Source organism: Elephantulus edwardii, unplaced genomic scaffold (genome assembly GCF_000299155.1).
Source record: "Elephantulus edwardii isolate Elephantulus edwardi_28Jun2011 unplaced genomic scaffold, EleEdw1.0 scaffold00017, whole genome shotgun sequence".
Classification (NCBI taxonomy): Eukaryota; Metazoa; Chordata; class Mammalia; order Macroscelidea; family Macroscelididae; genus Elephantulus; species Elephantulus edwardii.
In genome coordinates, this window is record NW_006399767.1 from 14,419,278 (window position 1) to 14,446,350 (window position 27,073).

Genomic DNA, 27,073 nt, shown 5'->3' on the forward strand with positions numbered 1-27,073 from the left:
TCAGAGCGACCCTGTGTACAACAGTCCTGAACAGTCTCTATCCTGTGCCAACCTAATTGTCTCTGCTACACCTACCTCAATTATTACCCCACTGTGTCAATCCATCTCATCAAGGATCTTCCCCTCCTGCGCTGTCCCTCTCCAAGGACTGGTCCCTCCCTGAACAGGCTTTTGATATGTCAGACGAAACTTGAAAATCTTTGCTTCTAAGGATCAGCCTGGTTTCATCTTCTCCAGGATGGACTTGTTTGTTCTCCTAGCAGTCCATGGTCTATTCAGTGTTCTTCTCCAGCACCACAACTCAAAGGCATCAATTCTCCTTCTATCATCCTTAGTCATCATTCAGCTCTCTGATGCATAGCAAGTAATTGTAAAGACCATGGCCTGCATCAGGTTTAGAGACACCTTAATCTCTATAGTTACATCATTGCTCTTCAGAACTCTGGAGACGTCTCTGATAGCAATTCATCTTTTGATTTCCTGGCTGCTGGTTCCAGGAGCGCTGACTGTGGAGCCAAGCAAACTAAAGTTGTTAACAATAACAATCTCTTCACTGTCAATCATGATGCTGCCAATTGGCCCAGTGGTTAGAATCTTTGTTTTCTTGATGTTGAGGTTCAATCCATATTGAAATGTGCAGTCCATGATTTTCAGCAGGAAATAAAACTGCAGAAATGAATTATTGCTACTTTTTTCCTAGTTAAAAAAAATACTCATTTGTAAGAGCACACACACACGCACACACACACACGAAACACTGATGGAGTTGATACACCTCTAAGATGGTACAAATGGTTAATGTGATCAACAGCTAAGAGAGGAGTTGGAGAGTTATGTCACCCCTTTCTTTCTTGCAAGGTCTGGTGAGCTCCATGTGGAAAGCCAGCTGCTGAAACCCTGTTGAGTACAGTTCTGCTGACATACATGGAGTCACCATGGGCTGGAAGCACCTTGAGCCTTTCTCTGAAGGAGGAGGTCCCTCTTGGTTGCACCGTGAGAGTCACTTGTTAAGGAAGCAGAATCCTAGGTCTTCAACTCAGCAGATTTGGTGGGTCCAGACATCTGCATGTTTACCAAGCATCTCAGGTGTCCAGGCCAGTTTAGGAAACTCTTTTGCAGGGGCATGGAGGTCAGATTAACCTTAGGCCACCTCCTTCATACGGTAAGTGGGGGAAATCAGGACACAATGAAGTTTTAATGGACTTTTATGTGTGGTGTGCAGAGGGTAAGATCCAGAAAGCCAGGTTCATCTCTGCCTTTTCTTGGACTGAGGAGCAGGGGTGGATGAGGTGGAGAGCTGGGGAATGTGCAACAAGCCTGGCCATCAGGAGGGGGAAGGGGACTGTCACCGAGCAGCCACAGGTCAAATGGTAAAACAGGACAGTGTGGCCTATCCCCAGGCCTGGGATTGGACCATGGTGCCAACACCCTGCTAAGGGGATAGGCCTTTGCCCCATCATGCCTTAAGGATCAATGCAGCAGTGGGACCAGAGACAGAGCAGGTACCAAAATGCTGTAGCTTTGTGACAATATGGGGGGAAGGGAGGGGAGTGGGAATCAGAGAAAGGTCACTAAACACTAGAGAGTACAAGACACTACATTTGTCCATCCTGGGTTCTACCCCCTATCCTATCTTTCTATGCTTCGAATGAAGTCCAGGGCAGAACCTGAGACTAGATTAGGTTCTCAATGCCCACCAGTGTTTTTTTTTTTAAATTTTTAATTATTTGTGTGTGTGTGTGTACCATCAAATTGGATCTGACTGGTACAGGAGAAGATTGTCCCTCCTTCTCCAGCAGAGCATCTGGTGGATTTGATTTGCTCACCTCTGGGATTGCAGGGCAGCTTCTTGTCACTGGGCCACCAGAGCTTGCCCCACCAGTGTTTTTAATGGTATCTACCGGTCCTGGAGATAGGGAGGAGAGGGGTTAAACTTAAAAGACTTATCTTCACCCAAGGACCTTGTTTTCAGCCTCAAAAGCCAGAAAAACAGCTCTGCTAGCTCTACTATCAATGGCCAAGGCTACCTTAAGTAGGAGAAAAGGGAGGAGCTGAGCCTAAGATGGTCCCATCCCAAGTTCAGACCCCAGTGCAGTTTCACAGGACCCCAAGAGCCCTTACAGGACTCCTCCAAGCTGGGCCCATCCAGGATAGGTGTGAGACAGGGTGCACCAGCCACAAGGGCACTCAAGTCATGTGCACAGGCTGCGAGTGCACCTGTCATGTGTGAACTGGCCGTGGGGGCACTGGAGTCGTGTGCACAGGCTGTGAGGGCACCCGGGTCTTGTGCACTGGCTGTGAGGGCACCTGGATCTTGTGCACTGGCTGTGGGGGCACCTGAGTGGTGTGCATGTGCCATGTGGATGCCTAAGTGGTATGAACAGGCTGTGAGGGCACCCAAGTAATGTGCACTGGCTGTAGGGGCACCAGGGTCGTATGCACAGACTGTGAGGGCACACTCACCACTGTCTCCTTCCTGGAAAAGGAATGCTTCCTACTTTCCTTTCAAAAGAGCCATGTTGGAAGGCTGTGGCTTTGGGCCAAGAAACCAAACCAGTTCAGCATGAATTTCATTTTTAGTGCCAGGTGCTGGGAAGGAACCCTGCCAGTTGGGAAGTAGTGGAAAATACAGCAGACCTTTCTAATGTGAAAATCCAAGGCCGAATGCACCACTGTCCCCAGAAACACCAGGTATTAGCTGTAGGACATGGGGCGCATTGCCTGACTTGGGCCTATTTCTTCTTCTACTATCCACAAGTGCACTGGGGCTTGGGAAGACCCACAGCTGTCACCACTATTGCCCAGCTGCCTGCCCTCAGGACTGTCAGGGGAGGGACTGAGCCTGGCCTTTCCTTTGTCCTCGGGCCAAGGGCACATGGTGTAACGGAGGGGTGTGGGTGTGCATGTGTGCAGGGGACACTACTGAGATGTCCTCCCCTCGGATTCCAGCTGGGAAGGGCGGAGTGACCAAGTGTGGTCACCAGCGAGCAAGGTCCAAGAACAGCAGGCAGCGTGGGTGAAGGAGAAGGTAGAGCTGGTGGGGCAACCAAGGGAAGGAAATGAGGGCAAATGGGTCCAGGGAAAGGGAGGCCCACCCTGCCAGGGAGCAGAGCCGGGTGGGTCTGGGAGCACTCAGCAAAAACAGGGGTGGCTGGAACAGTTGCCCTGTAAACAGCTGTCCTGTGAAGTTCAGCTAAGCAACAGGGTTGGGGTGCTTCATCTCCTCATCCCAAAACCACTCTGGTCTTCCCTGTGCTTGCTGTTCCCCATAGCCAGCAAGTTCTGCCTCTGGTGGGAGGGTAGAGCCAGAATCCTCATCACTGGCTCCCAGGAGAGAACGTGAGGGTCAGGCAGGAGTAACAAGGGGCTGCAGGACACCTCTGAGAGGTGGAAAGGATTCAGAAATGTGGACAAAAAAGGCCAAAGAGTTTTTACTCTGCACAGTGGAGCGTGGGCCCCGGGGAAGGGGGCCGGTGTGAGGCGTCCACAAAAGAGGTTGGCCGGAACAGGCTGGGGGTGCTGAGGTCTGCTTTCCTGCGGGGAGTGGCTGGGGAGCAGAGGCTGAGGGGCCCCCTCTGGGCTCTGGGCACCCCAAGTCCTCAGCGGGTCTGCAATCTCCCGGCCTGCACAGGCCCGGCACGGGAGAGGCGTCAGATGGCCAGAAACGATGGGCTCAGACAACTCTGCTCTGCTACTGCTCGTGCTTCTCCTGTGCAGTTCCTCCTCGGGGCTGCAGGGCACAGCCGAGGGGCACAGCCGAGGCAGGGGGGCCCTGGGCCTGGGGAGGCTGTCTCTGCCCACTGGAGCCATGCCCCAGCCTCTTCCACTTCCAGATTGGGGATCTCTGCTACGCCCTTCGCACAGGGGGCACCGGGTGAGGCTCAGAGCTCATCAGGGGGGCTGTGTGTGAGGGGGGAGGCCTGCTGGATGCCCTCCTCCTCCTCCTCGGGGCCAGGATCGCCCTCGAGGCCTCCAAGCTCCTTCCGCTGTTGGCTGCCACCACTCCTGCCGCCTGAGGCTTTGGCCTTGCTGCCCTTCTTCTTGGACTTCTTCCCTCCCAGGGCGGCTGTGTCCCCCTTCTTGCCGGACCATTTCTCTGCCAGGCAACCTTGGGGGGGGGGGAAGATACTCAAACGGAGTGCCTCAGACGTGGCTTCCAGGGCGAGAGGCGGTGACTGGAGAGCGGCTGGATAGTGGCTCATCCCCTTCCTCGCGTGGCCCCGCAGGGGCACCAGCGTGACTCACAGGCTGTCACCTGGTGTCAGAGCCTCACAGATCAGCATGGCCTGTGGCTAGAGAGCCCAGGACCCCTCAATTTCCCTTCTAACCCCTCTCCCCCCACTTTCCTCCCCTGGGGGCCACACCACTGGCCCGTCCTCTCTGTCATACTCACTGGTGTCCTTTCCCTTGAGCACGTGGTTGGCACAGAGGAACTCGGTCAGGTCCTGCTCCTGGTGGTGCCGGTACCAGTCCTCGATCACCTCCTCGAACTCCTCCACCAGCACGTCGCACTGTCAACCACAACGGCGCACATCAGAGCCCAAGCTCCAGGCCGTCTCATAGACATGCTGCCTCACAGGCGCACACATCACAACCCGCTGCCAGAGGGCAGACGGCCATGGTCCTCCCAGGGACACTGAAGCCGGGGAGCTGAAGGGCCTTGGCCAGCCATGCACCCCACCCCCGTCCAGCCTCCCTGGGAATGGAGCCCCCAGAGCTGAAGAACCTCTACCTGCTTCTTGAGGTCGGCCACCTCCGCTGAGGTCTCATTCCACAGCTCATAGGGGATGTCCATCACCACCTTGACTCCTTTGTGCACCAGGTTGTGCAGCGTCTCAAAGGTCTCCGACATGCCCTGGAAGAGGCGGCCACATATGGGGGGCACTGTGCCCACATCCCATCCTCTTCTCCAGGCAGGGCTGGAAGCCCACCCATCTAGCTACAAAGTGAGGGCCTGCTTTTCACACCTGCTTTCCTTTCCCTCTCTAGCATCAGGCCTTCCTTCCCCCAACCGCTATATGTAACACCTACTCTTAGAGACAGACAATCACTCCCCTAGCCCTGTCAGTCTTTGAACTTAAGATTCCTTCTCCTGAGAAACAGTGCCTCAGCCTTCCCCTCCTCTTGTGGAACAGTGGAGGTGCATGCACTTCTCAGCACGTCAGCTTCTCCCTAGGCCTTCCTTACGCTCTTCCGTGGTGAAAAGACGACACAGCCAAGGCATGAAAGACCCTTTATTCTGTTGAAAAACTCCCTCTTAGGATCCAGGTCTTTTCAGATACAACAGACTATCTGTTGTTGTGTACCACAGAGTCGGAACCAACCCAGAGCTGACCCTTCGGGGGGTTTTCAGGGGCAGTTCAGGAGGCGATTGCCCATCCTTCTCCCTTGGAGCAGCTGGTGGCCTCGAACCACGTGCCTTTGGGATTGCAGCACAGCTTCTTGCCACTAGCCCAATATATTATCTATCTTCTTGACATTTCAGAGTCAAGGTGTACAAATATATGGAAATACACACAGTTTTCCTACTTATGGTTTATACAATCAATAGGCACACAATTAAGCACCTTATCTTTTTTAATATTACAGTATTATTTTGGAATTAATTTCCATTGAGCTCATAAAGAGATAGCTCATTCCTTTTTAACAGCTACATAATTCTCTACCCAATAATTACACCATTTATTTAACTACTTCCCTGTTGTTATGTGCTGTTGAGCTGGTACTGACTCCCAGTTGACCCATAGTGGGAAGAGATGGTCCATCCTCCTCCTGTGGAGCAGCTAGTAGGCTTGAACTGTGAGCCGTTGGGGTGGGCAGCACCACTCCTTACCCACTAGGCCACCAGAGTGCCCCTAACTACTCCCCTAGTGGTGGAAGTTTAGATTGCGTCTCATGTCGTGGAAAGTAACTAAGTATTTTCCTATTAAAACAAATATAGGGTTATTTTGAGTAGAGCACAAAACTCACACCAATCTTACAAAAGAAAAGCTGCTTTCGGTCATGCCCTGAGGTCTCCTAGGGACTTAAGACCTATCTCGTTTGCCAGAAGAGAACTTGGTAGAAAAATGTGAGGCCCACAACTCTCCCACCATATGCTCAGTATAAAGCCAGACCTGGGCTTTTGTGCCCAGGGAAAGAGGCACCTGTGTACACCAGACAGTAATTAAACTTGGGACACAGGCACCCTAGCTGAGTCCCAGTATCAGTTATGCGGGCCCAGAGGAGGGGAAGGGCAATCACCTGCATCTTTTACTAAACTCCTGTTGTTAGATGCTGTTGAGTCAAGTATGGCTCACAGTGACCCTAGGAACAACAGACCGGATCCCGTCCTATCCTGCGCCATCCTGGATACACGTGGGCCCACTGCTGCTGATACTGTGTTGGTCCATCTCGATGGGGGTCTTCCTCTCCGTTGCTGACCCTCCACCCTTTCAAACATGATATTCTTCACCAAGGAATAGAATTTTCTAGCAGCATGTTTAAAATATAAGACCATTTATGCTACTTCATATCCTGAACCTTGCTCAGGTCTTCCTGCTCAAGTAGCTTAGGCCTCCGGGAGGTCGCCTAAGGTATTTCTGCCTGTGTTGGAGGCTGAAGCACCTGATGGGCAGGCCCTGGCCATGACCGATGTTCCTGCTACCAGGCCACCCAGGATGGAAAGTTAAACAGAGAGAGAAAAGGGCCACCAATTGAGAATGGGAAGAGGCCAAAGACAGCACCTCCCAGGGCGTGGCCCTCAGATGGCGTCCCTGCTAAACTGACACAGACATATTCGCAGGCCTGGTCCTGGAGGGAATGAGGGGCAAGTGCAAACCCAACCTTGGCGAATCGGTTGCTGCCGGTCCTCTCCTTGTGCAGGCTGTAGTCCAGGAGCCTTTTGCAGATGGTTTCAGTGACTTCAATTAACCGTAAGTCCCTGCCGAGACAGCAGCACCAGAACTAAGCTCCCTCCCTCCCAGGCCCAGTGCATTAGCGCTCCGACCCGCCAGCCCTGCTGCCCAACACCTGCACATCTCACCAACGGGAAGTCAGAGCTGGAAGGAAGATAGGTCATCTGGTCTGGGGGCTCTGAGATGCTGGAACACAGACCAGAGAGACAAAAGTTTAACGGGTCCAATGCAAAAGAATGAAAAGAAGGAATTCTTCACAAAACTAACTGAGTCTGTCTTCAGATTTTTATTTTTTTTCAAGAAAGTAAAATGTATTGGTTTTGAGCTGAGTTTTGTTGTTCTCTAGTTTAAAAAAAAAAAAACCAAAAAACAACTTTACCAGGGAAAATACAAAGGTGGTAATCTTATGCGACCAATTTTTGTTAAGGGGAGAAAAAAAAATTGCACTGGTCTGTGAAATCCTAGAGTCTGGGAGTCACTGATCTAGTCCAACAGTCTTTTTTTTTTCTTGTTAACACAAATATTTATTGGTACTATTTACACAGTAAACTAGGTTGTCTGTGAGGTTGTGGATGCCTGAATTCACCGCTTTCTTGTGCACAATGGTGCTCTCTCCTTTATAAATGGGCAGTTCTCTTTGGCATCCATTAGGCTTTTGCCCAGATATTGGCCTCTGTTAAATATTAAAAAATCAACTTAGTTTTCTATTAAACAAAACTAAAAATGATTCCATGGAGAGTGATTGTATGATTACCAAATGCATCTGATGTTAAATGTCATTAAAGTGCTGCTGATCATCTCTGTCAGTAGTCCAACAGTCTTGATTTTACAGATAAGGACCCCAAAGCCTGAATGAATTAGAAGAGGATTTACAAAGGCTGAAAAATTAGGGACAGGAATAGTAAGAAAATGTGGGTCTGTGTGAGAAGTGCCTCCCTTGTGGTCATGAACTTGTCTGGCTGGAAGCGAGAAGGGAATGCCAGGGCCCTCAGGCCACCAAGAGGCCCCTCACTTACGATTTGGTATATTTGACACCAGAGGCCTTCCGGTCCAAGATGCCATAGCCTGTGTCAATCACCTCCTTAGTCTTGCCGGTTTCTTCAAAGGCAGACTTCAGCTCCACGGCAACATATTTACACACTGGAGGAGGAGGCCCAACACAGCCCATGAGTGCTCCTGACAGGGACCCAGGCTCACTGTCACAAAGCCGATTCCAACCCACACCAACCCTCTAGGACAAAGGAGAGTCTCCATAGAGGGTTTCCAAAGCTGTAATCTTCACGGGAGCAGATCGACTGATGGGTTGGAGTTGATGACCTTTCAGCTGCAGGCCCACTGTGCCACTGGGGCTCCTTGATGAGGACTAGATTCCAGTAAAAGGGACAGACCCAGGATCCGGGTGTCCTCCCCTATCAACAGTCCATGTTCAGGGCCCGGAAGGACTTCAACACTGTGGCCCCCATATCTGCTGCCTCATTGCCCCTCATGGCCCTTCTCCTACTAACCTCTCTTCTTTTGTCCACCAAAATTTTCAAACATACAGAAAAGTCAAAGGATACATAACCATCATCCTATAACCAATGTCATGAAACAAAATGAATGTGTTACTGAATGGAAATAATGTCTCACAATATCCCTCACTGGGGCTTTTTGTTTTCTTCTTAAAATACATTATTTATTTACACCATCATTCACTTTTATGCAATTATTTATATACACTATTTCATATTATCATTTCTGCACACTGTGTTTTATATAGTTACTACTGATCTGTTACTTTTCTCTACCTGACTACTCAAGTTCCCCCTTGCACTTAACCTGATTTCTTCATTCCCTTATCCTCCTATTAATCTCTGCTGTTGGAAGGATATCCTTGTCCTTCTTCCCCTTCCCTTTTAAACTATTTGCTAATTGCAATAGTCTGCTGCCTTTTTTTAATATACTGGTTTGCCTTTATCCCAGGTTGATCCTTCCACTCACTGAAAGTATGTGCTCTGCCAAGTCAGAACTGATTCACAGCTGGCCGTCCATGGAGGCAGTTAATCACAAAGGAGAAGGTTACCCATCCTTATCCCGCAGAGCAGCTGGTGGATTTGAACCACAAGCTTCTGGGAGTGCAGCACAGCTTCTTGCCACTAGGCCACCAGAACTCCTTACCAAAAGGTTAGTATTTGTCTAACAAAGTTCAGAAGACAGGAAGGGGCACAGAGGGGGAATGGAAATAAGGAACACAGGATGAGTGCTGTTACATAGTAGGTAATGTAACCAATGTCATGAAACAAAATGACTGTGTTACTGAATGGAAAGCTAATTTGCTCTGTAATTGTTCACCCCAACCACAATTTAAAAAAAAAAAGTACATTGTAGACACCATGACCTGTCACCCCTAAATATGTCATCATTCATCTGTTGAGATAACCTTCTAAGTAACCATAATGAAATATGACACTTGGAAAATAAACAATCATTTCAAAGTCATCTAGGACTCCATTCATATTCAAATTTTCCCAACTGTCCTCAACATGCCTTGTATGGCTGTTTACTTAAGTTCACAGACTGTTCAAACACTAGCTCTCTATTCCTACCAAGTTACCTTACTCTATCTCCTCCACGGGCATTTCGCCAGCACTTTTGTACATTTATTTTCTCATTTCCTCTTCCTCAAGGGCAATTCTTAAGTGTCAGACCCTGCCTGGAGACATAGCAATAAAAACAAAGTCACTCTCTTCTATATACTTTCTCTAAAGTAGAAACAAAAAGCTAACTTCCTTGCTATCAAATTCATTCAGAAAGGAAGAGAAGTCTCAACAGACACACTTTGTGAGGTGCTTGGGACCATAAAACCAAACTCACCGTCATCGAGTCAGTCCCAAAGTACAGAGACTCTGTAGTACAGAATAGAACTTTCTGCAGCGTTTCCAAGGCTATAAATCTTCCCAGAAGCTGACTGCCTCCTCTTTGTCCCTCAGAGTGGCTGATGAGTTTGAACCACTGACCTCTCCATTAGAAACTGAACTCTTTAACCACTCTGCCACCATGACTCCTAGAAACCCAGCAGCAGGGCCTTTACTCTAAGTCAGTGTTTCTCAAACTTGATTTAGCATTTTAACCACCTGATGAGTTTTAAACATTTTTTTGTTTAATAGGTTTAGGGTAAGGCCTTGTTTTTAGGAGCCATGAAGTCAACTGCATCTCAAACCAAACAGATCATAAACTTGCCCTCTCCTACACCATCTTTCTGGTGTCTAACAGGCTCAAGTGCACTGTTACAGTCACTGTGTATATCCATCTTACTGAGGGTGTCCCCCCAGTAAGTGCCTAATGCCCTTTAGAGCCTTCTCTGTACATTCATTCTCCCAACTTCAAGTCTCTTCCTCCAGGAGGCCCTTCTGGGCCAATCTCAGGTGCTCTTGACTTCACTAGGGCTTCTGAAGGTTTGAAGTTCTCATTAAGGACTTTACTCATGCCATGTGTCTCTCCAGCTAGTCTACAAAAGTCCCCTGAGGGAGCATCAGGTATTGGGTGCCTTCCAGATGTCCCTATTCTGGGACTCTATATATGCTGACTGACAGACACCATTGACTGCTGACAGACACCAAGTGGTTGAAGAGTTTGTGATGCCTCTGAATGGAAAGCCATCTGGCAGGCTGAATGTCAAAACACTGTGATAACGCTAACAGCAGAGCTTGGTAGAACACCAATGTAGCATCAAAATAAAGGCATCCCCGGAGGTTTCTTCGGTGAAATTTTAGAACATATTTATTACTTATTGACTTGGAAAACTTGGAACACATGAAAATTGCACAAGGGATTCTGATGATCTCAGAATCTGAGATGAATGGAGGGTCTCTCACCATCTTGGCTCTCGCGCCAAGACCATCTGGGTTCCTGTTTCTCTCCTACTCTGTGCCAACTCTTTATTTTCCTGGCTGTTCTGCACCCTTCTCCCACGCCCTCAATACACAGTATTCCAGGCCTGGGGGGCTGGAACATCTTTTCTTTCTTTTATCCATGAAACACAATCTTGCTTCTCAACTTATTCAAACCTTAACCTCTCAAGACCTCCTCTCTGGAGTTCCCACCCAGAACCAGACTCAAAGCTGTTTCGTGGCACAGACCCCAAACCCTAGACCCCCAGAGACATCCACCCACTCTTTTTTCTGGGCAGGTTCTCCATCCTCTCTGCTGAGGCCTGTTCCTCTCGGGTTACTGAGCCAAGAGGCGGGCTTTGTGGGCCAGACACAATCAGCATCTAATAACAAAGGTATTCTAATAAGAATAAATAATAAAACCAAGTATAATTATAAGCAGCCTAAGGCTGGAGTCGGCCCAGCCATCCTAGAACTGAAAATCCCTTTAAAATGAAAAATTATCATTAAAACTCTTCATTAATTATCTACAAAATGAAGTTGTTCTAGAATGATCTCTGAGATCCCTCCCTGCCAGTTTTATGCATTGATGACTCTGTGAATGTCTCCCAAGGGAAAAGAAATTTGAGCTGCTTAAACTATGAGAACATTAAGAAAAACTGCAGGGTCTTTTTGCAAACAGAATCAGAAAACAAAGAGGAAATGAAAACCTCCAAAGGACAAGTAGAAGAAAGCTTCTCCACCTTTTGACTGTTTTTATTCAAGAGAGGGCTGGAAGGCATCATGACATCCATGAGCCCCCACACAGTGAAGTCAGCTCATCTCTGGAGCATCTGACCTCTAATCTCACAAATGTAAGGCTTATGGGTCCAAACCATCTCACTCTCATGTCCTTGTGCTTAGGGAACATCTGGCTGTAAGCTGTGAATTAGGATAAAGGGAGTTACACACAGCAAGCTATCTGAGGGGCCTGGAGTTAAGAAAGTGGGGAGTGACAGAGAAGGCAGCGGAAAAGAGACAGTCCTTCACAGCCCTGGTTCTCCTGAAGTCTCATGTGTCTGATCCTCCTATTCTGTGGGCCTCACTCCCTTTCTCCTGAAGTCTTCCTTCCTCACCAAGGCTCCCTAGGTTCTACTCATTACCTGAAAGGATCCCTTAAGTCCCAGCCTCTCCCTCCTCCTCCACAAGCTACAGGCCCATTTCAACTTTCACTCTCAACAGTCGCACCTCAAGCTACTGGCCATTTTCACAGCTCCCATTTACGCATATTTATCTTTAAGAAACACTGACTGAATTCCTATCAGGCACTTTGAAATGTCTTCCAAGTCTCTCTCCTTAAGCAGCTCCCAGGGGTATACAACCACACAGACTAGGTTGAGGTGAGGGCACAAAGGGGACAGTTCCTTCTTCCCCAGGGCAAGTCATACTCAATGCTTCAGTTCCTCAAATCTATTCTTAGCTTTATAATCTGTAGCTTTTTTTTCTTCTCTTCACTTGGCTTACTCCTAATTATTTCAGACTTCCCCATATGATGCCTTTTCTGAACCTGTCTACACACAGCCTCTCCCTGCTCCAGCCCCCTAAACCCTTTCCCTACCATGTCATCTATGGTTCTGGATGACAACTGTTTGCTTTTAGCAATTCATGAATTCCAGGTCTAAGGGTGGACCTTCTGCCCACCCTCGTGTCCCCGACGCCTACAATGGCATGCAATGCATTCGGTTCAGTGCATGAAAAGCCTCTTCACCCAAGAGCCCAGGACCTTCCACTCTGCAGACCCTTCTCCGCAAACCCCGCCCCTGGAACCCCACCTCTCGAGCAGATACGCCCCCTCACCTTCGCATTTGCTGGGCAAACGGACCCAGTCGGTCTCTTCGGCTCCAGCCGGGCTCAGGCCCAGCTCCGAGGTCGACAGCAGCAGCAGCAGCAGGCAGAGAGGCAGAAGGCAGCGGGGCCCAGGCTGGGGCGCGCACCGAGGCGGCGACTCCATGGCCCAGCCGGACCGATCGCAGCCGACCCAGCGGCGTTTCCTCCCGAGGCTCGCGCGGGTCCCCTTCCCCGACTCGCTTCCGGGACTGCACACGTGCCTCGGTGTAACCACAGCAACAGCGAGCCCCTCTCCCGCCCCCTCCCCGCGCCGCCTCCGCCTCAAAGCTGACAGAGACCCGCGGACAGTGCAGCCAATGGGATTTGTCAAGGTTCTCCTTCTGACGAATGGGAGCGCGATCTTCGTTTGATCTCGGCCAATCAGAGGGCGGATGGTGTCCTCTGCGAATTATGGCAACATCTCTTGGAATCCTGAAACAGAGGGGCTGGGAGAGCCTGGGGAGGATGAACCTGCAAGTGGAAGCGGGCTTGCATGAGAGGTGGCTCCAACGAGCTGTTCCTGGAAGATGTGAGGAGGGCAGTCTTCTCTGACTTCTTTGCCTCTTTGAACGTCACTTCCCTCCCGGGTTCAGTCATTACGCGACAGATCCTTCCTCCTTAGGCAGCTCTTCCTGAGAAGGATGAAGCCGTCTTCTTGCGTTCAGATTTGCAGCCTGAGAAAACCCAGTGAGGAGAATATGAACGCTTGCTGCTGAAGGTCAAAGACTACAGCCTTCGGTATGGATTACATCTCAACATCAAGAAGATAAAACTCTTCACCATAAGACCAACAGTCAACATAATGATAGATGGAGAAAAGCTTGAAGCTATGAATTATTTCGTCTTGCTTGGATCAATAATCAACACCTCAGCCAGCAGTCAGGAAATCAGGAGATGAATTGCACTGGACAAGTCTGCTCCAAAATACTGAAGAGCAATAATATCAGTTTGAAGACTAAGGTGTGACTGACTCAGGCTATGGTCTTCTCAATCACCTGCTACACATCAGAGAGCTGGACAATGAACAATGATGACAGAGGAAGAATTGATGCCTTTGAGTTGTGGTACTGGTGAAGAGTACTGAACATACTATGAACTGCCCAAAGAACAAACATATGTCCTGGAATTGGAGGCAAGGATCACAAAGCTTCATCTTTCATACTTTGGACATGTAGCTAGGCAAGGTTATTCTTTGAAAAGGGACATCATAGGGGAGCTCTGGTGGCCTAGTGGCAAGAAGCTGCACTGCAATTCCAGAGGTGCACGGTTCAAATCCACCAGATGCTCTGCCAGGAAAAGGAGGGACAATCTCCTCCTGTACCAGTCAGATCCGATTTGATGGTACACACACACACACACACACACACACACACATAATAAAAAAAGAAAAGGGACATCATGTTTGGAAAGGTGGAGGTTCAATGAAGTAGGATATGACCTTCAATGAGATGGATCGACGCTGTGACTTCAGCAGTGGATTCTAGTGTCTCAGAGATGGAGAAGATGGGTAGGACAGGTTTTAGGTTGGCTGTTCACAGAGTCACTACAAGTCATTCTCAACTTGATGGCATCTAACAATAACATGGGATCAAATAGACAACAATAATTTGAACTATTAGATAGAAAACTTAGAAGGGAGTGAGTGTATTATGTTCATGGGAAGAACTCAGAAGAGGAGAATTATTTTAAGTTTTTGCCTTTGACTCATTTTTTATGAACCAAATGACTCAGACACTAAGAGACTGTTATTGTGTGATCAATTTTACTGTTGCTAACATGGCAAATCTAAAGGATGATACATTTCTGATTAAATGTTGCATTGATAAGGAAAGAAAAAAAGGACAGGGAGTCTCTTTGGGTCTTCAGTGTTTCAGGATCCCCCCAACTCAGGGTTCCATGCATGCACCAAGAACAAGGGAAAGTGCCTGAAAATTACAATGTTGCTCATAAAACGCTTATGTGTTATATTTTTTTCTAATCAGTTTGTATGGACTAAATTTCAAGTCATGGTAACCTCATGTAAAAATGACATTGGACCTTCTTGAACTTCATGAGAGAGAGTGACTGTCACTGTTAACAACCCATTGTTGGTGTCTGTGAGAACAGACACACCCCACCCTCCAGCCTTTTTTTTTTTAGTTCTGAGAGCAAAACGTCCCTCTTGTAGGGTTCTGCATGTCTCTGCTGGGTTATGTCATTTGTTGCAATGGTCACACAGAATTTGTAGACAATAACTATGATTGGGAAGTTTATTAGGAACACAGGTTACAATTCAAGATCAGAGATGACTGAGGTGGAGCCCTGGCAGCTTTGCGGTAAAGAGATGCTCTGCCAACTCAAAAGCATACAGTTCGGATCCACCAGTTGCTCCACAGGAGAAAGATGGGCAACCTCCTCCTGTGAGAGCCACTATTTCTGGGAACCTGCTGGAAGGCCAGTCATGAGGCAATTCCAATCTAATAGCACATAACAATAAGTTTCACATATACCAAAAAAATATTTAAAAAAGAAGAAATGATTCAGGACACTGATCTTCAGTCAGGATGGCCTCTTCTTTGCAATGCCCACAGGCTGGCCTCTCTCTAGCCAGTTGACCTCTTGGTGTCATAGCTCCTTGGCTTCTGCTTACCCTGGCAAGTCTTACAAAGCTCTTTGTTGGTATTTGAACCCAGTGGCATCCAACTCTGTTAAAAAAGCCTGGACCTGGAGGTGTTTACTTTAACTCTAGCTCTTGGGTCAATCTACTTGGCTCTGCCAACTGCCTGGAGGCACCCAAATCCTCCAGCAAACCTCTTGCCCAAAGGTGCTTAGCTATCTTATTCCATGGCCCTGAAGCCAAGTGAATCAGCAAACTATTGCAGCATTTTCTGTCTCCTGGCGTGAGCAGGTCCAATTAAGGGATCTATCTTGGATCCAAAGGATGTGGCTCCTCTTTTTTCATGGTAGTGAGATCCTTCTACCTATCTGCCTCTACGATGGCCCATGTTATGCCTAGCAGGATGGAAAAACTGACCAGTCTTCCCTTAGGTTCCCATGTGCCTAGTCTGCTTGGACCCATCCTGTAAGAGTGCTTTATACCTTACTTACTTTATTAACAAGCTATCCGGTCCTTTTGGTGGGTCACAAACATCTCACATGTGTATAGTTCAACCTAGTCATTTAACGGATGTTACAAAGATTATCGCTAGAAAGACCACAATAATTCAGTGCACCACATCCCATGCATCAGGTAGAACTATGCTCCACAAGGCTGGTTTTTGTTCTTTTTCCTTAAGTGTAATATGGATTGAAGCTCAACATCACAAAAACAAAAATTCTCACCATTGGGCCAACTGGCAGCTTGATGATAGACAGAAAAGAGATTGAGATTGTTAACAACTTCAGTTCGACTGGTTCCACAATCAATACTCTTGGCAACAGCAGTCAAGAAATCAAAAGACGAATTATGTTGGAAAAGTCAGCTTTCAGGGACCTCTCTAGAGTACTGAAGAGCAATGATGTCAGTCTGGAGATCAAGGCATGCCTTATACAGCCCATGGCCTTTTAATTATTTGCTAAGCATCAGAGAGCTCAACTAGGATTATAGAAGAAGGATCAATGCCTTTGAGCTATGGTGCTGGAGAAGAGTGTTAAACATACCATGGACTGCCAGGAGAACAAACAGATTTGTCCTAGAGAGGGTGAAACCAAGCTGCTCCCTGGTGGCAAAGATTTTGAAGCTCCATCTCACATACTTTGGGCACATGGCCGGGAGAGAACAGTGCTTGGAGAAGAGCATCATGCTTGGAAGGGTGGCAGGACAGCGTAGGAAAAGAAGACCCAAGATGAGTTGGATTGACTCAGTGACTGGAGAAGTGGGATTAGGTCTATTGGAGATGATAAAATTGACTCAGGATAGGGCACAGTTCAGAGTTAATGTACATAGGGTCACTATGAGTCACAGGTGACTTGATGGCACATAACAACAACCACCACCATATCTATTTCTCCCTAATTGCATTGGTAAAGTCTGCTGTCCAAGACCTCTCCAAAGAACTGAAGAGCAACGAAGTCAGTCTGGAGGCTAAGGTGCCATGCCATAGTCTTTGCAACTACTTGCTATGCATCAGTGAGCTGGATAATGACTAGGGAGGATAGAAGGAGAATTGATGCCTTTGAGTTGTGGTGCTGGAGAAGAGTATTGAATATACCATGGATTGCTATGAGAACAAACAGGTTTATCCTAAAGAGGGTGAAACCTCCAAGGCTGCTCCTTGGAGGCAAGGATTCTGAAGCTTTGTCTGACATACTTTGGACATGTGCTTGTAGAGGTTGGTGCTGGAATGAAGTCTAGCCCTTTGACTTGTCATTTCCTTCCTTTAGCTTCTGGGTCAAAAAAATAATTGTGTTGGGAACACAGTACTAGATAAGCAGAGCTTCAGTTTGTAGAACTCCACAGTAGAGATCAGGACACTCTCCCAAGAACCTCCATGTTCTCTAGCTTCAGAGTCTGGCTATGGCCCTTGACTTACCTGGGCCCAGGAGTCCTCCTGGGAAATAACATTCAGCTAGCCACAGTGGAGATCCAGGGTGAGGCAGGGAAGGGTTGGGGAATCAAGACGGGGAGGGAGGGAGAAGCCGAGGGAAGCCCAGTTTTTGGAATGACCAAACAGGCCTTGGAGATGACATTTACAGAGGCAAGAACTGGTTTGGCAGGAGGCTTAGGCTCAGCATCTGGCCTGAGTACTGAGATGTTTCAGTGGCCAGATCTCCTGGACATTGTTCTTCACCTACCTGAGTTTGACAAGAAAATAACAAGCCCTCAGCCCCAGAAGCTGTGGACACTATCTTGAGGAAACCAAGAGAGAAAGGGGATCAACCTTACAGGTTAGTGAAAGATGGGCAATGGAGGAGACAGTGAGGGTGTTCGTGGAACAGCAACTGGGAGAGAACAGAAACTCAGTGAAACTGGAATGTCAGTGTCCCTGAGGATGCAACAGTTTAGTTCTTTTTATGGATAGACTTGTGTCTCCATAAAAAAACTCACTCACTGCTATCCAGTCGGTTTCAACTCATAGTATCTTCCCTTTCCCCTCCCCAGGGTTTCCAGGCTATAACGTGTAATGGGAGAAGACTGCTCCTTTTTCTTGCTTGGAGCAGGTGGTGGATTTGAACCTAAGTTGAGATTTAACAACACAATCTACTACAGACAATGCCACCAGAGCTCACTGTCCCCCCAAAAAATTATATTCAAGTCCTAGCTTCTGTGAATATGACCATATTTGCAAATGCATAGCATTTCTGCAGATGCAATTAACTTGAAAAGTTATAAAGGAGTTGCTTTGGTTTTTTGTTTTGTTTTTTTAAATTTTTTTTATTATTTTTTGTGCGTGTACCGTCAAATTGGATCTGACTAGTACAGGAGGAGATTATCCCCCCTTCTCCAGCAGAGGATCTGGTGGATTCGAACCACATGCCTCTGGATTGCAGTGCAGCTTCTTGCCACTAGGTCACCAGAGCTCCCTGAGGAATTGCTTTGTTATGTGTTGTCAAGTTTCCTATGACTCACAGCAACCTAAGGAACAATAGCTCCGAACCTTGCCCTATCCTGAACCAACCTTACTGTCTCTGGCACACCTGCCCTCATTGCCACAGTCACTGTGTCAATCTATCTAATCCAGGGTCCTCCTTTCCTGTGTTGACACTCCACTCCACCCTTACAAGCTTGATGCCTTATCTAAGGACTGGTCTTTCCTAGCCATGTGCCTAATGTGAAACTCAGCTTCAAAATTCTTGCTGCCAAGAAAGAACTTCCTTTCCAGGACAGAGCTGTTTGTTTTCTTGTCAGTCCATGAGATGTTCAATCCTCTTTTCAAATACTCACCACAGCTCAAAGGTATCAATTCTTCTTCTGTCATCCTTAGTCATTGTCCAGCTCTCAGTTGCAATTGAGATGACCATGGCCTGGGTCAGACACACTTTAGTCTCTAGACTGATGTCGTTGCTCTTTAGCACTCTGGAGAGGTCTCTGACAGCAAAGCTTACCAATGCAATTCGTCTTTTGATTTCCTGACTGCTAATGCCAAGAGTGTTGATTGTGAATATTGGGGTAGGTGTACTCTAATCCAATATATCTGGTGTCTTATAAGAAAAGACAAGACACAGAGACAGACACAGAAGGAAGACAGCAATGCAAAGGTAGAGACAGAGGTTGGAGTTATGCTGTCAAAGTGTGAATCATGGCACTATAAAAAATTGAAAGACACAAGAAAGGATCCTCCCCTAGTGTCTTAGGAGAGAACATGGCCCTGTCATCACCCTACATTTACCCCCTAACACTGTTGTTGTTGTTTAATGCCGTCGAGTCGTAGACAACTCATAGCGACCCTAATACTACGAAAGAATAAATGTCCATTGTTTTAAGTTACCTAGCTTTTTACAGCAACCTTATGACACTAATACAGTCCTCCACCTCTACAGCCTTGGGGAAGCCTAGAGATTAGCAAAGAGAGAAGGGAGATGGGAGCAGGGCCATTGATCCAGCATCTGCATTCATACTGACCCACCCAGGGATTACATTCTGATGGCTTAGTGGGTAAGGGGTTGCACTGTCAATCCAAAGGCAGGAGGTTTGAATACACCAGTTGCTCTGAGGGAGAGAGATGGGCAATCTCTTGCTGTGTGATTTACAGCCTCTGAAAACCCATCAAAGTGTCACCTGTAGGCTGCTTCCATTTCAACTGCAAACTCATTGCCATTGCATTTGCATTGCACAGGAGAAGAATCCTTAGGAAAGACTGGATTTGCTGCTGGATCAGAAACATACGCACACAATTTTTATGCCATTCATGTTCTATCAAGGGTCCCTGGGGGTACAGTGGATTAAGCACTGTGGATTAAATGAAAGTTTGAAACTTTGCAGCTATCAGAGGTAGAAAAAGGCAGGCTTCTTCTGTAAAGGTTATTGTTGCTGTAAGCTATTAGGTTGGAACAGGCTCGCACTTGACCCTCGTAAGGGTTTTCCAAAGCAGTAAATTACACAAGAGCAGACTGCCTATCTTATTTCCTTGGAGCATCTGGTGGATTGAAAGCACATACCTATGGGTTGTCAGTGTAACTCCTGATGACTAGACCACCGACGCTCTCTCTGTAAAGATTTCAGCCTTAGAAACTGGAGAGTTCTGCTCTGTCCACAGGGTCTCTGTGAGTTAAAATCAACTTGCCAGCAGTGGGTTCATACTCAGGAAAGGAGCAAACCCTGTGATGGTTATTAGTGCAAGAACCCTCTTTGGGCTGGGGAGGGGTGGGTGACTGGGAAGCAAAATGCTTTACACTTGGTTCAGAGTTGATGCCGATTCAGTCTTTATTGTTGTTGTTGTTGTGTGCCGTCGAGTTGCTTGCGACTCATAGCGACCCTATGTACAGCAGCCCTAAACTCTGCTCTGTCCTGTGCCAATTGCACTGTCTCTGACACTCTCATCCCGATTACCCCAGTCACTGAATCAATCAACCTCACAGAAGGCCTTCCCCTCCTGTGCCATCCCTCCACCCTCCCAAGCATTATGTCCCTCTCCAAACGGAAGGAACTCTGAAGATGCTACGTGAGGGAGGTTCTACCCTGTTGCCCCCGCCCCCACATCTCACTCGTTGGCAATTCCTGAGACTCACCCCAATCACTCTATTTATATCAACAGCCTCAAGGAGAAGATCCAGAAGGATGAGCTGAAGAAGGCCCCATATGCCATCTTCTCCCAATTTGGCCAGACCCTAGAGATCCTGGTGTCTCAGAGCCTGGAAATGAAGGGCCAGGCCTTTGTCATCTTTAAGGAGGTCAGTGGTGCCACCAGCACCTTGTGCTCCATGCAGGGTTTCCCCCTCTATGACAAGCCTATGCAGATTCAGTACTCCAGGACAGACTCTGATATCATAGTCAAAGTTGCTACTGAATGCAAGGGTTTCTATCTGTAGTCAATTGCTAATAAGATCAGTGGATTGCAATATGTAAAGCACTTTATTACAGATCTGGGAGAGCAGAGAGAATCCTCTCAAAAACTGCTTCCCTATCCAGGAGTGATCTTTGGCTTTTATACTTGGGTTAGATGTTAATCTAATGCAAAATCACAGGATTTTGTCATTAAAAAAGAACAGTTTACATACACTTACTAGTAAACAGTTTGTGATATAGTTTACAAATGACTAAGAAAGTACTGTTTCAAGGAGGTGCATCATAACCCAGGAAAGATGCATTTCCCCTCCTGGTAAACAGGCAGTTTTAAGTATTCTACATGACTAGGAGTCTAGGGCACAGAAATGAGTTTTGCTGGTTGGAGGAAACTGGTATCAGTTTTACAACTATGGCGCATGTTTGAATAATCTTGAACTTATGAAGTTGAAGGACATCCCCCTGAAGTAAGGATTGGAAGCAGGAGAAGAGGAAGCCCAAAAGCCACTAGACCCTGGCTGCCAGGAAGGCAGTGCAAGGTGGGACAGCTGCCTCTGTGGTGGTGCCATCCAGGGGCCTGTGCTGGCGTGCTGCATGCATCCCGGTTCTGCCTCCCTGCATGCCTCTGGCCAGTGTGATCCCACTGCCCAGGGCCAAGCCCCTTCTGGCCAGCATGATCTCACTGCCCAGGGCCAAGCCCCCTCAGCAGCGCATGCTGGGACTGATGGGCCCAGCCTCTTTCAGAAAACCACATCTTGTTCCTCACCAACCTGCCAGAGGAGAGCAACTAACTCCTGTCCATGCTTTTTAACCAGTTCCCTGGCTTCAAGGAGGTACAGTTGGTCCTCAGGCACCACAGACTTTGCCTTTGTGGAGTTTGACTGTGGCATGCAGGCTGGGGCCTCCTGTGCGCTGCCCTGCAGGGCTTCAAGATCACCCAGAAAGATGCCAAGAGGATCTTTTCCAAGAAGTAGCATCCTGCCCAACCTTTGCTCCTGGCCCTGCTTTTGTGTGCCTCTCTCTCCTTGGCTCATTCCTTTGAAGACAAGTGGAGGAAGAATAAAGAAGTTGCCCGCCCTCCCCCAGCTGATCACTTCCTGAGAATCCTGATAACATCTAAGGTGGTCAGATCAAAGACCAGACCAGAAAATGGATTCTGATAAGGCTTGGAGCCTGATCACAAAAGCCCAAACCCAAGTTAATTAACACCCCAAATTCAGAGAAATACCTTCATCTTCCCTAGTCCTCCCCAGGGCCCCTATAAGAAGGAACTGCCCCTGACTGCCTTCGAGCCATATTTTTATTTTCTTAGCTTCTGGTAACTTGGTGTCTCTCTCAGACCATGAAATAAAGGCCTATTTGTTTCTTGGGACCATTTTTTTTCTTTCTCACTCTCTCTCTCCCTTAATTCTTTTTCTATCTAAGTCCTGCTCCAGGGCTTTCTCAGAACTATGTGAGCTGCACACAGCATTGTACTCAGGGAATGTCCCTAGACATTGCACCTGGTGCTATAGACTGTAATAAAAGTGGGGTGTTTTTTTTGTTGTTTTGGTTTTACACACACACAGAGAGAGAGAGAGAGAGAGAGAGAGTGTTGCCTGGTGGTTTCTTGTTTGTTGTTATGTACCATCAAGTTAGAACCGATCCATAACGGACCCTTCAGCAGATTTTTCAGAGGCAGTTAATTCCATGGGAGGAGACTGCCCATCCTTCTCCCCTGGAGCAGCTGGTGAGTTTGAACCATGTGCCTTTGGGATTGCAGCACAGCTTCTTATCACTAGGCCACCAGAGCTCCTTTGTGTTGCCAACCTAAAAGGCTGGAGGTTTGTTGCTCCTCAGGAGAGAGATGAATAAACTCCTTCTGTGTAATATACTGCTTCTGAAAACTCCCCAGATGGTCAGCTATGAGTAAGTTCTGGCTTGTTAGTACACAAAGACAAGGAAGACAACAAAGACAACAAAAACTTTAAAAAAAATCACCATCAAAACAACTATGAGATATCATCTCATCCCAGTAAGAATAGCAAAATTTAACAGAACCACAAACAACAAACGTTGGTGAGGTTGTGGAGAGACTGGAACCCTTATTCACTGTTGTTGGGAGTATAAAATGAGTGCAACCACTATGTAAGGCAGTATGGTGCTTTCTCAAAAAGTAGAATATAGAAATGTTACTGGACGCAAGGGGTTCTTTCACCAATAAGAACCCCAATAAGTCAGTCACCAATAAGACAAAAGGACTGCAATATCCATAAATGCACTTTATTGCGCAGATCTGGGAGTCACCTCTAAGACTGCCTCCTCTGGGAGTGGTCATGGCCTTATATACTAGGGGGAAACTCCAGCTCATTTAACAATGCACTTTTGTTAGTAAAAAAAGGTAATTTCTACATCTGAAAAGGACAGTTCCCATCCATGTATCAGTAATTCAGGAAGGCCCCAGTTCTCTTCCTGGTAAACAGGCAGATTAAGATACAATTTACATATGATTGGAGAGCCAACTTCACCAGCATCTAGGATAGATGCATTTCCTCTTCTGGTAAACAGACAGATCAAACTACTTTACATGACTAAAGCCAGGAAACAGAGAATTCAGAGGCTAAGCAACTAGTTTTGCAGGCTAAAGAAAAAGAACTATAGTTTTATAACTGATACCTATACAGAGAAATCTGAACTTATTAATACTACCCTATCATTCCCCACTCTTTTTATATATAAGTCTTATATCTATAAGACAAACATACCACCTCATTGGAAATACGATTTGGCTCAGCAATTCCACTACTGGGAATATACCATAAAGAAACAAGAACTGCCACTCAAGCAGATATATGCACACCCATATTTATTGCTACTTTGTTTTCAGTAGCACAGAGTTGGAAACAGCCCAAGTGCCCATCAACAAACAGTAGATAGAGAAGCTGTGGTATATTCACACAGTGGAGTATAATGCAACACTGAATAACAAAGAACTCATGAAAAATAATACAAAATGGGTGTGAACATGGAGGTCATTATGCTGAGTGAAATATCTCAGTCACTAAAAGACAAATACTGTATAATGCCACTGTTATAGAACAGGACAGATATGGGGTTTGGGGGGAAACTAAGAAAAGAGGGAATAAATAATGCAAATGGCATTGAAACAGATGAGAGACAGAACTGTATAAATGGAACATATGATTAGGTATTATTGGCATGACAAGAGTCCAGAACAAGAATTGCATAGTAAAGTGGTCAGAGGGGGGTGTAACGACTGTATAACAATGAAATATTTTTTTTTCCAAAGAAAAAAGTGAACTGGGGTGGGTAAGGGGAAGCAGGGGGGAAAATGTGCAATAATGAATGAATGGAATGAATGGAAATCTAACAACAACAACAACAACAACAACAACTAACCAACTATGTACATTCCATGTTCCAATCATTAAATTATGTTTATCATTTTTTAAAAAAGAAAGAAAAGACAGAATAATTTAAAAAATGGGGGGAAAAATCACGAAGTCTATTGTCCACAAGTAGATTCTAACTCATAGCAATGCTGTGGTGCCATTAAGTGTCTTTGAGTTGGAACTGACTCAATGCTGACCCTCCAGCAGGTTTTCAGGTCGTGGTACTAGGGATATTGTAGCTGATGTTAGATGGATCTTGGCTGAAAGCAGGGAATACCAGAGGAATGACTATCTGTGTTTCATTGACTATGCAAAGGCATTGGACTGTGTAGATCATAACAAACTATGGCTGACTCTGAAAAGAATGGGAATCCCAGAACACTTAATCGTTCTAATACAAAACTTATACTTGGACCAGGAGGCAGTCATCAGAACAGAGCAAGGGAACACTGCATGGTTCAAAATTGGGACGGGTGTACGCCAGGGATGCATCCTATCTCCATACCTTTTCAACCTATATGCAGAACAGATTATCCGGGAGGCTGGGCTCTATGAGGAGAAACGTGGGGTCAAGATTGGTGGACAATTTATCAGCAATCTGCGTTATGCAGATGACACAACCCTGCTTGCTGAAACTGAAGAGGACCTGAAGCACCTGCTGCAGAGGGCCAAGGACTGCAGCCTACAATATGGATTGAAGCTCAACATCAAGAAGACAGATTCTCACCACTGGACCAATTGGCAGCATCAGGATGGATGGTGAAGAGATTGAGATTGTACACAGATTTAGTTTGCTTGGCTCCACAGTCAACAGTCTTGGCACCAGCAGCCAGGAAATTAAAAGGTGCATTGCTATGGGAAAGTCTGCTGTTAGGGACCTCTCCAAAATACTGAAGAGCAATGGTGTCTCTCTGGAGAGTAAGGTGCGTCTGATACAGGCCATGGTCTTCGCAATCCCTTGTTATGCATCAGAGAGTTGGACAATGACCAAGGAAGATAGAAGGAGAATTGATGCCTTTGAGCTGTGGTGCTGGAGAAGAGTATTGAGAATACCATGGACTGCTAGGAAAACAAACAGATTTGTCCTGGAGAGGGTTAAACCGGGTGGCTCCTTGGAGGCAAGGATTCTGAGGCTCCATCTAACATACTTTGGACATGTTGTGAGGAGAGACCGGTCCTTGGAGAAGGACATCATGCTTGGGAGGGTGGAGGGACAGCGCAGGAGGGGAAGGCCCTCTATGAGGTGGATTGATTCAGTGACTGGGATAATCGGGATGGGACTGTCAGAGACAGTGCGATTGGCACAGGACAGAGCAGAGTTTAGGGCTGTTGTACATAGGGTCACTATGAGTCGCAAGCGACTCGACAGCACATAACAACAACAACAACAGCAAATCACATTTGACTGTGTGGATCACAACAAACTGTGCCTAATTCAGAATGGGAATCCCAGAACACTTGATTGTGCTTATGCAAAACCTGTATTTGGACCAGGAAACAGTCCTCATAACAGAGCAAGGAAACACTGCATGTTTCAAAATAAAGAAAGGTGTATGCCAGGGATGTGCCCTACTTTTATACCTTTTCTTTTTTTAAATTTTTTAATTATTATGTTGTGTGTGTGTACCATCAAATCAGATCTGACTGGTACAGGAGGAGATTGTCCCTCCTTCTCCAGCAGGGCATCTGGTGGATTCAAACCACATACCTCTGGGATTGCTGTGCCGCTTCTTGCCACTAGACTACCAGAGCTCCCCTTATACCTTTTCAATCTATGTGTAGAACAGATCTCTCTGGAGGCTGGCTCTATGAAGGAGGTATGAGGCATCAGAACTGGAGAAAGAGTCATCAACAACCTGCATTATGCAGATAAAACAACCTTGCTTGCTGAAACTGAGGAGGATCTGAGAGACATTTGCTGCAGAAGGTCAAGGATTTCAGCCTTCAATATGGATTGAGGCTCAACACCAAGAAAACAAAAGCTTCTCACCAGTGGGTCAATTGGCACCATCGTTGTTAACAGCTTTAGTTAGCTTGGAGCCACAATCAGCACTCTTGATACCAGCAATCAGGAAAGCAAAAGATGAATTGCATTGGAAAAATCTGCTGTGAGAGACCTCACCAAAGTACTGAAGAGCAATGATGTCAGTCTGGTGACTAAGGTGTGTCTGATTCAGGCCATGGTCTTTGAAATTATTCACTATACATCAGCATGCTGGGCAATGACTAAGAATGATAGAAGAAGAGTCAATGTCTTTGAGGTGTGGTGCTGGAGAAGAGTATTTAATGGACTGCTAAGAGAACAAATATGATTGTCCTAGACAGGGTGAAACCAGGCTGTTCCTTGGAAGCAAGAATTCTGAAGCTCTGTTTGGTATACTTTGGGCATGTTGCAAGGATGGACCAGTCCTTGGAGAGGGACATCATGTGGAGGAATAGCCCAGAAGAATAAGACCCTGAATGAGATGGATTGACTCAGTGAGTTGGGTAATGGACTAGGTATATCAGAGATGATGAAATTAGCTCAAGATAGAGCAGAGAACCGTTGTACACAGGGTCACTATGAGTCAGAGTCGACTCAATGGCACATCAGAAGAACAAATCACACAAGAGGAGACTGCCCATTTTTCTTTCCTGCAGCAGCTGGTGGGTTTGGACCACTTGCCTTTGAGTTGGCAGTACAATTCCTTACCATTATGCCCCCAGAACTTCATAGCAACTACAGGACAGAGAAAACTGCTCACCAGAGTTTGCAAAGCTGTAAGTCTCTGTGGAAGCTGGCTGCCACATGTCTCTCCCACATGGTATTAACTGCCCACTTTGCAGATAGCAGCCAAGTCCCAAGGACCGTGCTACCAGGACTCTTTGTTAAATGCACAATGACCCTTAATTCATTAACAATGTGTGAATTTCGAAAGATCCTCTGTGCTCTTTGCACTGGACATGATTCTTTTACCCAGGATCCTGGCTCCGTGTGTTAACATCGTGTCTGAATTAAGACTCATCAGGTCCAGCTCTCTACTTCTCCAGGTCCCTGGGTTCCCCACTCTCTGTCACTGAGGAGGCCTCACCAAGCACCTTGCTACAAGGGAAGGAGACAGAGATGGGCCAGCTTCCTCCCTAACACCC

General features: G+C 46.8%; 2 protein-coding genes and 1 pseudogene across 2 annotated transcripts in view; 1 reads left to right on the forward strand and 2 right to left on the reverse strand.

Annotated features, from left to right (window-relative positions):
• Nucleotides 1-3,748: 3,748 nt before the first annotated feature.
• Nucleotides 3,749-12,755, reverse strand: CNPY3 (canopy FGF signaling regulator 3). The gene is made up of 6 exons (XM_006882145.1): nucleotides 12,602-12,755; nucleotides 7,913-8,036; nucleotides 6,826-6,922; nucleotides 4,733-4,855; nucleotides 4,394-4,511; nucleotides 3,749-4,108 (listed from the first exon to the last, which is right to left on the reverse strand). The coding sequence occupies exons 1-6, from the start codon at nucleotides 12,753-12,755 to the stop codon at nucleotides 3,882-3,884; spliced, it is 843 nt and encodes a 280-aa protein (XP_006882207.1). The 3' UTR covers nucleotides 3,749-3,881.
• A 369-nt stretch (nucleotides 12,756-13,124) lies between these two features.
• LOC102867364 lies at nucleotides 13,125-21,526 on the forward strand (annotated as a pseudogene).
• A 5,436-nt stretch (nucleotides 21,527-26,962) lies between these two features.
• PTCRA (pre T-cell antigen receptor alpha) overlaps nucleotides 26,963-27,073 on the reverse strand; it is an 8,913-nt gene continuing 8,802 nt past the window's right edge. The window contains exon 8 of the mRNA XM_006882146.1: nucleotides 26,963-27,026. Within this exon, the coding sequence (XP_006882208.1) occupies nucleotides 26,963-27,026 (64 nt within the window). The remainder of the gene's footprint in view (nucleotides 27,027-27,073) is intronic.